The 11,547-nt window shown below is 57.9% G+C and overlaps 1 protein-coding gene across 5 annotated transcripts in view; it reads left to right on the top strand.

Annotated features, from left to right (window-relative positions):
- Window positions 1-1,202: 1,202 nt before the first annotated feature.
- Window positions 1,203-11,547, top strand: part of ZFTRAF1 (zinc finger TRAF-type and ring finger containing 1) — a 40,120-nt gene continuing 29,775 nt past the window's right edge. The window contains exon 1 of one of the 5 annotated variants that reach the window (XM_077809674.1): window positions 1,203-1,561. In XM_077809674.1, the coding sequence (XP_077665800.1) occupies window positions 1,238-1,561 (324 nt within the window). In that variant the 5' untranslated portion in view covers window positions 1,203-1,237. Of the gene's footprint in view, window positions 1,562-2,195; window positions 2,231-2,311; window positions 2,344-4,436; window positions 4,472-4,563; window positions 4,583-11,547 lie in introns of those variants that run through there. The other 4 variants (XM_077809677.1, XM_077809676.1, XM_077809678.1 and 1 more) reach the window with 4 other exon arrangements.

The following is an 11,547-nucleotide window of genomic DNA, read 5'->3' as shown; positions in this document are numbered from 1 at the left end:
AAGTGAGCTGTAGCTCACGAAAGCTCATGCTCAAATAAATTGGTTAGTCTCTAAGGTGCCACAAGTCCTCCTTTTCTTTTTGCGAATACAGACTAACAGGGCTGCTGCTCTGAAACCTGTGATTAGACAGTTGGGAACCCTAGGGGTCGGATGTCTTTGTTGGTGCTTTGCCATCGTCATCTGGTCTCTGCTGTGCCTGCTGCAGGCTCTGCAGCCCCTTGCCCAGCTACTCTTTGCCACCCTTCCCTCCCACCTTTTGCCCACCCTACGGTACCCTTCCCCCTCTCACTAGACCTGCCCATTCCAGCACCCCCTGCTTCCCGGCACTGCCCTCTCATCTCCAGCCCCACCTCCACTCTAGTCTCTCCCTCCCCCTCTAGCTCCGCCCCTTCTCTTTAGCCCCTCCTCTCCCATCTCCAGCCCCCTTCTCCTTTAGCCTCTCCCATTCAGCCCCTCCCCCTCTTTAGCCCCTCCCCCTCCAGCCTCTTCCCTTCCCCCTCTAGCCCCTCCCCTTCCCTTTAGCCTCTCCCATTCAGCCCCTCCCCCTTTAGCCCCGCCCCCTCCCCCTCTAGCCTCTGCCCTTCCCCTCTAGCCCCTCCCCTTCTCTTTAGCCTCTCCCATTCAGCCTCTCCCCTGCAGCCCCTCCCCCTCCCCATCTAGCCCCTCCCTCTAGCCCCTCCCCTTCCCTTCAGCCCTTCCTCTCCCTTCTGTAGCCCCTCCCTTCTCCTTTAGCCTCTCCCATTCAGCCCCTCCCCCTTTAGCCCCGCCCCTCCCCCTCTAGCCCCTCCCTCTAGCCTCTGCCCTTCCCCTCTAGCCCCTCCCCTTCTCCTTTAGCCTCTCCCATTCGGCCTCCTCCCCTCTAGCCCCTCCCTCTAGCCTCTGCCCCTCACCTTATAGCTCCGCCCTACCGAGCCCCTCCCGCGAGCCCCGCCCCATCTGGCCCCGCCCCCGCTGTTTTGTTCCCTTCTCCGGGTTCGTGAAATTTTCACTGAAAAAAAGCCAGTGGGCGCGGGGCGGGGCCTCCCCAGGGGCGGGGCGACGACCTTTGTGCTGGTAGGTCGGTGGCGCGCCGGGCCCGCCCCCGCTGCGCGGTGATTGGCGGAAGGCGTGGAAGGGGCGGGGCGGACGAGGGAAGGAGGAGGAGGAGGCGGCGGCAAGCAAAGATGGCGGCGGCGGTGGCGGGGTGAAGCGGCGGCGGCGGAGTCTGGGCCGGCAGCAGCGCGGGGCGGGCGGCGCCATGTCCGGGGCGGAGGAGCGGGAGCCCGGCGGCGGGGTCCCGGCCGCCGCCTCCTCCTCCTCCGCGGCGGCCTCCTCCTCCTCCGCGGGGCTGGGCGAGGCGGCGGGGCCGGCGGCGGCGGCGGGGCCCGAGGAGCCGGGGCTGCTGCTCGGCGGGGCTCGGCCGCACGCGGAGCCCGCCGCCGACCCGGACGCGCCGCCCAAGAAGCGGCTGAAGGTGGCGGGGGCGGGCGGGGCCGAGGGCAGCGTCAAGCTGGAGGAGCGGCTGTACTCGGTGCTGTGCTGCACGGTGTGCCTGGACCTGCCCAAGGCCTCAGTCTACCAGGTACCGCCCCCCCCCGGGGCCCCCCATGTCCCCTACAGTCCCCCTGGCCCCCCCCCCAGTGCCCCGCCCCGCACGGTGTGCCTGGACCTCCCAAGGCCTCGGTCTACCAGGTACCGCCCCCCCCCCCGGGGCCCCCCATGTCCCTTACAGTCCCCCTGGCCCCCCCCCCCAGTGCCCCGCCCCGCACGGTGTGCCTGGACCTGCCCAAGGCCTCAGTCTACCAGGTACCGCCCCCCACGGGGCCCCCCATATCCCCTACAGTCCCCTTGGCCCCCCCCCAGTGCCCCGCCCCGCACGGTGTGCCTGGACCTGCCCAAGGCCTCGGTCTACCAGGTACCGCCCCCCCCGGGGCCCCCCATGTCCCCTACAGTCCCCCTGGGCCCGCCCCACTGCCCCGCCCCGCACGGTGTGCCTGGACCTGCCCAAGGCCTCGGTCTACCAGGTACCGCCCCCCTGAACCCCCCCGGGGCCCCCCATGTCCCCTACAGTCCCCCTGGGCCCGCCCCCCACTGCCCCGCCCCGCACGGTGTGCCTGGACCTGCCCAAGGCCTCGGTCTACCAGGTACCGCCCCCCGGGTCCCCCCATATCCCCTACAGTCCCCCTGGGCCCCCCCCACTGCCCCGCCCCGCACGGTGTGCCTGGACCTGCCCAAGGCCTCAGTCTACCAGGTACCGCCCCCCCCCCGGGGCCCCCCATGTCCCCTACAGTCCCCCTGGGCCCGCCCCCCACTGCCCCACCCCGCACAGTGTGCCTGGACCTGCCCAAGGCCTCAGTCTACCAGGTACCGCCCCCCCGAACCTCCCCGGGGCCCCCCATGTCCCCTATAGTCCCCCTGGGCCCCCCCCACTGCCCCGCCCCGCATGGTGTGCCTGGACCTCCCCAAGGCCTTGGTCTGCCAGGTACCGCCCCCCCAGGTCCCCCCATATCCCCTACAGTCCCCCTGGGCCCCCCCCACTGCCCCGCCCCGCATGGTGTGCCTGGACCTGCCCAAGGCCTCGGTCTACCAGGTACCGCCCCCCCACCGAACCCCCCCCGGGGCCCCTATATCCCCTACAGTCCCCCCGGGCACCCCCACTGCCCCGCCCCGCACGGTGTGCCTGGACCTGCCCAAGGCCTTGGTCTACCAGGTACTGCCCCCCGGGGTCCCCCATGTCCTCTACAGTCCCCCTGGGCCCCCCCACTGCCCCGCCCCGCACGCTGTGCCTGGACCTGCCCAAGGCCTCGGTCTACCAGGTACCGTCCCCCCGAACCCCCCCAGGTCCCCCCATATCCCCTACAGTCCCCCTGGGCCCCCCCCACTGCCCCGCCCCGCATGGTGTGCCTGGACCTGCCCAAGGCCTCGGTCTACCAGGTACCGCCCCCCCACCGAACCCCCCCGGGGCCCCTATATCCCCTACAGTCCCCCCGGGCACCCCCACTGCCCCGCCCCGCACGGTGTGCCTGGACCTGCCCAAGGCCTTGGTCTACCAGGTACTGCCCCCCGGGGCCCCCCATGTCCTCTACAGTCCCCCTGGGCCCCCCCACTGCCCCGCCCCACACGCTGTGCCTGGGCCTGCCCAAGGCCTCGGTCTACCAGGTACCGCCCCCCCCGAACCCCCCCGGGGCCCCCCATATCCCCTACAGTCCCCCTGGTCCCCCCCACTGCCCCGCCCCGCACGGTGTGCCTGGACCTGCCCAAGGCCTCGGTCTACCAGGTACCGCCCCACACCCCCCCTTGGGGGGCCCCCCAACTCCCCCGCCTAGCATGGTGTGCCTGGGCCTGCCCAAGGCCTCGGTCTACAGGGTACTGCCCCGCACTCCCACATCCCCCTCCCCCCCCCGGGCCTTCCTCAACTCCCCCGGCCTGCATGGTGTGCCTGAACCTGCCCAAGGCCTTGGTCTACCAGGTACCAGCCCCACAAACCCCGCCTGGGGCCCCTCCACTGCCCCGACCCGCATGGTGTGCCTGGACCTGCCCAAGGCCTCGGTCTACCAGGTATTGCCCCCCCCACCTCCTTGGGGGCCCCCCCACCTCCTTGGGGGCCCCCCCACCTCCTTGGGGGCCCCCCCACCTCCTTGGGGGCCCCCCCACCTCCCCTGCGTAGCATGGTGTGCCTGGACCTGCCCAAGGCCTCGGTCTACCAGGTATTGCCCCCCCCACCTCCTTGGGGGCCCCCCCACCTCCTTGGGGCCCCCCCACCTCCTTGGGGGCCCCCCCACCTCCCCTGCGTAGCATGGTGTGCCTGGACCTGCCCAAGGCCTTGGTCTACCAGGTACAGCCCCCGCATCCCTCCCGGGGCCCCCCGCATCCTTGGAGCCCCCCAACTGCCCCACCCTGCATGGTGTACCTGGGCCTGCCCAGGGCCTTGGTCTACTAGGTACCTCCCCCCGGAGCCCCCCACATCCCTCCAGGGCCCCCCCAACTGCCCCGCCCCGCACGGTGTGCCTGGACCTGCCCAAGGCCTTGGTCTACCAGGTACCCCCTGTGCCCCCAACCCCCCCCGGGGGCCCCCTACAGCCCCCCTGTACCCTTCCCAAGTTCCTCACCCCGCATGGTGTGTCTGGACCTGCCCAAGGCCTTGGTCTACCAGGTACCTCCCCACCCCCCTGGGGCCCCCTACAGCCCCCCTGGGGCCACCCCAAGTCCCCCGCCCCACACGGTGTATCTGGACCTGCCCAAGGCCTCAGTCTACCGGGTACTGCCCCTGTACCCCCAAATCCCCCATGGAGCCCCCCACATCCCCTACTGCCCCGCGCGGTGTGCCTGGACTTGCCCAAGGCCTCGGTCTACCAGGTACTGCCCCCCTGTACCTCCAAACCCCCCGGAGCCCCTCTGGGGCCCCCACATCCCCTACTGCCCCCCTGGGACCTCCCAAACTCCCCCATCCCGCACGGTGTGCCTGGACCTGCCCAAGGCCTCGGTCTACCAGGTACTGCCCCCTGTACCCCAACACCTCTGTGGGCCCCATGTCCCCTAGAACCCCCCAACTCCCCTGCCCCGCACAGTGTGCCTAGCCCTGCCCAAGGCCTCGGTCTACCAGGTACCGTCCTCCTTTATCCCCCAACACCCCCGGAGCCCCCCAAACTCCTTTCCTGCGCACGGTGAGCCTGGACCTGCCCAAGGCCTCGGTCCAACAGGTACTGCCCCCCGGGACCCTCCCAATCCCCCACAGCCCCCCTGGAACTCCCCAAACCCCACCCTGCCCTGCACGGTGTGTCTGGACCTGCCCAAGGCCTTGGTCTACGAGGTACATCCCCCCCTCCCCCGCACAGTGTCCCTGGACCTGCTCAAGGCCTCGGTCTCGCAGTTATCCCCACCCCCCGGGACCCCCATAACTCCCTTGGGACCTCCAGGACCTCCCCGCACAGTATGCCTGGACCTGCGCAAGGCCTTGGTGTACTAGGTACTGTTCCCCAGGGCCTCCCACCCTTATGCTTTGACCTGCTTAAGGCCTTGGTCTACCAATACCATCTTGATTCCCCTGGAATCCCCCATTTGTGGTTTACCAGTACCACCGTCCCACCCCGATTCCCCTGGGATCACCCACCCATGGTCTACCAGTTCCAGGATCTCCAGGACACTCCTGCTGACATGCCCACCCTGCATGGCATGACTGACTTGTCCAAGGCTTCAGTCTAACAGCTACCCGCATCCCCCCACCCCAGGATCCTTTCAGGATTCCCCATGGGAGCTTACCACCTTGCACGGTGTGCCTGGACCTGTCCAAGGCCTGGGTCTACCAGGTACCCCTGGGAACCTCCACCGCACTGATCCCTGGACTCCCCCATACCCTCTGTAACCTCTCTGTATGGTGTGCATGGACCTTCCAAGGCTGATCTACCTGGTACTGGCCCCCTGGACCTTATCCCGGCTGGGATGAGACCCTCCCTTCCCCTGCATGGTGTGCCTGAGGGACTGCTCAATGCTTCTGTCTACATGGTACCCTCTACCTGTCCTCCCTTCACAGTATTCCTGGATCTGGCTAAGGCTTCATCTACCAAGTATCCTCAGATCTGATCCCCTATTCTCATACCCCTGCACAGCATTGCCTGCACCTGCCCATGATCTTGTTCAACCAGGTACCCACCCTTGGGACCTCAGTCCACTATATACCTTCCTGGGACCTCTTCTCCGTCTCTGCTACCACTGCATGGATCTGCCCATAGCATCTGTTTTCCTGGCCCCTCTCCCAAGCAGGACCTCCCCCGGCATCCTCTGGATGGTGTGCCTGGATCTAGACAAGCCTCAGTCTTCTACAGAACCCCTCTGCCAAGGGCTGACGCCTCCTGTACCCAGAAGACCTTATCTCCACCCCCCTCATGGTGTCTAGCCCTGCCCACGGCCTTGGTCTGCTAGCTTCCATTCTCCAGGGAATGGGACCATCACACTGCAACGCTGCTTCTGGGGAGAGGGGAGCCCCCTATTGCTCTGGGGACTGTGCACTTGAGCCTGCCCAAGGCCTCTGTTTCACACCTGCACTCTGCCTCCGATTCCCCTTACCAAACCCAGCCTCCAGCCCTGTATCCTTGTCCAGCCCTGTTCTGGGTTATCGCTTCCTCTGCCTCTCTGAGGTTTGAGGACTAGGCTCTGCTACTGAGCAAAGTGATTCTCAAAGAGAAGATGAAGTGAGTCATTTCTTCCTCAGTCTGCTGATCACTAAGGGGGCAGGTGTTTTCCCATGGTCGCTCCCGAAGGGCCTTTCCCCAGATAGCATCTGAGATGTGCTCCTTGCTTTTTCTAGGTCACCTGGTACCAAAGTCAAGGCAACTTCACTTCACCCTCCTGCAGGGTGTATTCCCTCCCACTCCACGGCTCCTGGTCACCAGCTCCCAAAATACATAACATTCTGGGGAGGAATGGGCTTTGCAGAAGAAAACAGGGATCTAGTTGAACTCCTATTGAATGGAGCAGGCTACAGTGCCTCTCCCTGGGGATTGTCAGCTGGTCAGGGTTTGTTTGCTCCCTCTGGGAGACTTGTGTTCCATGGAGGGAGGGGTACCTTGTTTTAGTCAGGGAAGATCCCACCCTGTTTTGAATCTTAGTGAAATAACTTGATCCCATTGAATGGCTCCAGTGACTGGTCCCTTAGCCTGAAATAGCGCCAGGCCAGAGAAAGAAGGCAAACTTCTATGGAATAGAAACAGAAATACTCGTAAAAAACAAAAACCCATCTTTCTTCCACCTGAGTGTGCTGGTGGCTGGGCTTGGTGGAAAGCAGTGATCGCGGGCTCGCTGCCAGCTGCATGTCCCACACAGAGACTCACATCACAGTGAGGGTTTCATTGAAACAGCACAAGTGGAGGTGCCAGAAACTCCAGGGCATTATGTGGACCAGTTATGTAAAATACGTGTGGATATGTGTGGTGTTGACAAGACTCAGATCTGCTTTTTATTTTATCACCTCTTCTGCAAGCAGGCAGTTCTCTCTTCGCTCTGCAAAGCATACACTTCTCCTTGTAATGGTGCTGCAGGAACGTGTGCTAATCTGCAGACAGTTGTAAGTGGCCTCAGTATAGCCAGTGTCCATTTTGTGGGACACTGACCTTCTGGCGCTGTTGAGGCTTCACGTGTAAGGCAGGGCTACCCATCACTTTCTAGATCTGAGGATGACTGAGAAGTGAAAGAGTTCGATAGCCCTGTCAGTTCATTCAAATCTATCTTTGAGCTGGGATAGTTGATCTTCCTGGGGTATGCTAACCATTCTGGCCTCTTCAGGCAAGCAAGAGGAAAAACAAAATGGACTTCGGCCTAGCCATTCCTCAGCTTACAGTTTCTATGCTGCACAGGCTGGCTGGTTAGAGGAATTTAGACATAGGGTTGCCAATTTTGGATGTATTCCTGGAGATTTCATCACATGACACAATCTTTAATTAAAGATTAATCTTTCATTCCTGGAGACTTCAGGACAATCCTGGAGGATTGGCAACCCTATGCTTTAATTCTCCTTCCCAATCTGGTGTTTGGAAGGTTCATATGACTCGCATTTAATCACAGAGCTGAGCTGTGAAGCAGAGTGTGAGCTGAAAGCCTTGAAATGGTAGGAGTGAGAGACTTGAATTAGCCAAGAGCTTAAATGCAAAGGTCATTGCCTTGGTGATGTTACACTTTGCTGATCAGACCCTAATAATTTCGGCTGCACACTGTTGCTAATGTGAGAGTAGCCTAAGATGGCAGAGCTGTGCTGTCTCAAGGAAGGGAGCTATGTTACTGTGAGGTTTATTTCATGTGCAACTCTGTCATTCATGGTAAGGTTTACAGGCTCAAGGGATCGTGTAAAATGGCTGCTTGCTCTGAGGAAGCAGTGTTCTTAGGAGCAAATCTGTTAGCAGAAATGTGTGGGTACGCACTTAAACTGAATCCGAATGACTGGTGATAAACCGATGGCTCTTGCCTTGGTATGTGTGCCTGCAAAAGAACTGGCTTTCTTTTCTGAGCCTTTGTAGGTATTAGGCTTCATTGGGAGAAAAGTGTTGTGGGAATACGGGTCAGATGCTGATTCTAAAACTAACTGCCACTTTCCCTCCTCTGGGCCCTCTTCCAGTCGTGTTTGTCTGGTGCCCTAGAATTTTTTTCCCTAAAAGAAGACGAAATAATTGAGTTTTAACTTCCTTCCCTGCAGAGAATAGGTAAACCAGGACAAGCTGCTGCTGGCTGCCATGCTGTGGGAGCTTTGGCAGCATCGCACAATGGTCCCATTATTGATGAGGGCACTCAAGGTTTTGGATTGCCACAAAATTACTGCTGCTTTTACAGGCTAGCAAAGCAAACATGATTGTGATTTTTGGAAAGGCTGGTGCAAGCCAGTCTGGCGCTTTGGTAGCTGTGGAATTCCCTGGGCAGATTCAATTAGGAGCATTTAAAATGTTTTGGGAGAAACGAAAACAGCCATGAATAGCAAGAGGTCTTCCTGTATCTGTAGAGACCCACAGAGTGAAATCGGTGCTTGCTTGTTAATGTTCTCTTGAGTGGAGCTTATGCGGTTTAGTTGCTGTTGCTTGATTTGCTTGTGCTGGCAAAGGCATCTAAATAGTGCCACAAGGAGCATATGTTTTTTTATTCCTCTTGTATGCCCTCTTCCCTGAGGTGTGTCATACATCTCTCTAGCCGCCTGGCTGAATTTGAGGGAAAGGGTGACTTTGTGGTTGAGACAACGAACTGGGTCTCTGGTGGAGGTGGGAATTGAACCCATAAGCTCTGGATTTACTGTGACAACTTGGGCTAGCCCCTCACTCTCCATGCCTTGGTTTCCTCATCTCTAAACTAGGGGTCCCCGTGTGATAGTGTTGAGCATACATTTATGAATGCTTGCAAGGAGCTCAGATGATGCAGTGACTTGGTACATGGGGAAAAGTTGGAGCTTTCTGACATGGAATGCCCAGATCTTGTCTAAATGTGGGCTGTATTGCAACTTACCAGGAAGAGCAGACTGCAGCTACCCTCAGTTCTGAGACCTGCAGGTAGCTGCTTAGGAATCAAGGTGGTGCATGGTCTGTGATTATAGACTGCTCCTCTATTAAAGGTGAAGGTTATTCTGAATGAGGAAGAAAGGTCTTGTGCTTAAAGCACTGGGCTGGGTCCAGGTCCTGGTCCTGGCAGTACTACCAGCTTTCTGTGTTATCCTGGGGAAGTCACTTATTCTTTGTGCCTCACTTTCTCCACCTGTAAAATGGGGATATCCACCTAGCAGAGTGTTGAGCCCTAATTCATTATTTGTAAAGAACTTTGAGGTCCTGGGTGGAAAGTGTTGTAGATGGGTGTCCTACGCAGTACTGTACAATTCTGTGGGTTCTCTTTGGCCATCCTTCGTTACAGTGTAATAAACTTGAAACCTTTATTAACCAACTAGACTTGGCAAAATGTCCTGCAAAGCAACTTTAGAAAAATCTACTCTCCCATCCTACCTGGTCCAGTCTCTGCTTGCCTGGGCTGACTACCATTATTTGTTGTAACTGAGGAGTAAGCTAGTCATTTGTAATCCCTGTTCGTGAGGGAGGTGGAGGGGAAGGATAGATATGCTTTGTGCCGAGGCTGCTGTAAGGATTCTTAGTGGGGACCTAATACTAGACGCAGGAAAGCCAGTGCAAACCTTCTCTTGGAGTTGATATGAGGTACACATTAATGTCTGAAGCTTTTTATTTACAGTGTGTCTTTGTTCAGGTTTATAGATGCTGATGAAATCTGATGATGAACAGGAGAATGAATGGAATTCCAGATACCTTGCTCTTCGGTGTTTATATATATATATATATATATATATATATAAAATAAATAAAAGGTAGTTAGCCCAGGCAAGCAGAGATTGGAACAGGCAGGGTGGGAGAGTAGATTTTTCCAAGGTTGCTTTTTGCAGGACATCACAGGAGAGGTGTCTGGAGAAGGGAGTAGTGCGTCTGCCTTGAAACAAACTAATTGTAAGCAATAATAGTGTTAGCACTGATATGCAGCCACCCCATGTTCTGAGTGCCGCCCATCCCTTTGTGCATGTTGTGGAATGCTGGGGTTCCTACAGGCAAATGAACGGCCTAGCAGGGTGGATAAGGTGGAGTGCTGTATGCATTTTTCTTCAGTAATGGTGGCCCCGGGATGGCTGATTTTGTGGTTGAAAGCAGGAAATAGATTATCCTGAGTATTTTAGCTGCTGGTAATTTTTATAGTTCTCAAGGGTTTATCTACATGGGGATGATCAGGAAAGTTAGGATGAATTAACTAAAGGTGTGATGTTAAATCATTTTAACCCAGGGGTCTCAAACACACAGCCCGCGGCGTTATTTGTTGTGGCCCGTCAAGCTCCCCCTCGGAGTTATTTCCTGTGGCTGCCAAGGTGCTTCCTGCACCTCCAGGTGCTTCCCGCTGCCAGACAGCTGTTCGGTGGTGCTTAGCGCTTTCTAGGAGGGAGGAGCGGGGAGCTGTGTGCTCAGGGGAGAAGGGGCAGGGATTTGGGGGAGGGGTTGGAATAGGGGCAGGGAGGGGGCAGAGTTGGGGTGGGGACTTTGGGGAAGGGATTGGAAAGGGTGGAGTGGGGCCAGGGGCAGCGGGAGGGGGAGGAGGCGGCTTTTGTACCTTTATATGAAAAGGTGTCAGTGATGCGACCTGCAGGCCAATGTACTAGTCCTCATGTGACCCTCATGGTGATTTGAGTTTGAGATCCCTGCTTTAACCTCTGTATGCATGCTTTCATTCAGGGAATTAAGTTAGAGTGAGCTCAAGTCCTTTTATGTCTGATTGAGAGGTCCACACAGGGGATAATGAGCTTGTACTCCACAGCTTTAGTTAATTCATCTTAACTTTCCTGTCTGTCCCTGTGTAGACAAGCCCCAAGCATGCTGATGCTTCATGGTACGAAGAGGAAATGGTCCCTCCCCTGAAGGCCTTACAGTCTAATTCTAGACATGTAACAACAAGCTGTGTAACCGAGTAGGGAGGGACGGGCTGAGGGGAAAAGCAACATCAATAAAATAATGCAGTTACTGTGTAGGGTTTACAGCTTGATGGTTCAGCAAGCTGTTTCCCCATAATTATTGGCTCACTTTGTGAGCATCCCAGGGGAGGTGTCTTAGGGAAGGAGTAATACAGCTGCCTTTAAACAAACTGATTGTATGCGGTTATAGCGTTTAGTGTCTATATGGAGCCATCGCCACGTTCTAACTCTGTTCTTCGCGCTGCCCGTCCCTTGAGCTTAATAGGAATCCCAGCCTTCCTTAAGTATCTAATCCATAAATACACAACAAGCAGGAGTTTCCTTAGCACACTGTCTCCAGTATACACTATAGGGTGCATTTCTAGTGTCTTGGTAATATGTTCTAGTTCTCTCTCCTTTCCCTTGCTGGATCATCTGCTGTTGGTTGGACTTTTTGAGGCCTACAATGAAAATCCCCAATAAGCTGCTGCAGGGCAGCCCGAACAGCTGTAATTGTACATTTGTACTTCTAAGGAATGTCACTTTCAGTGTTCTTAAGAGAATTTAGCTGTTTTGCCCACTCCTTTGGTTCAGTTGCCAACTATCTC

The sequence above is a fragment of the Eretmochelys imbricata genome, chromosome 2, assembly GCF_965152235.1.
Source record: "Eretmochelys imbricata isolate rEreImb1 chromosome 2, rEreImb1.hap1, whole genome shotgun sequence".
In the NCBI taxonomy this organism is placed as follows: Eukaryota; Metazoa; Chordata; order Testudines; family Cheloniidae; genus Eretmochelys; species Eretmochelys imbricata.
The sequence above is the reverse complement of the archived record's forward strand: the minus strand, read 5'-3'. Positions and strand labels throughout refer to the sequence as shown.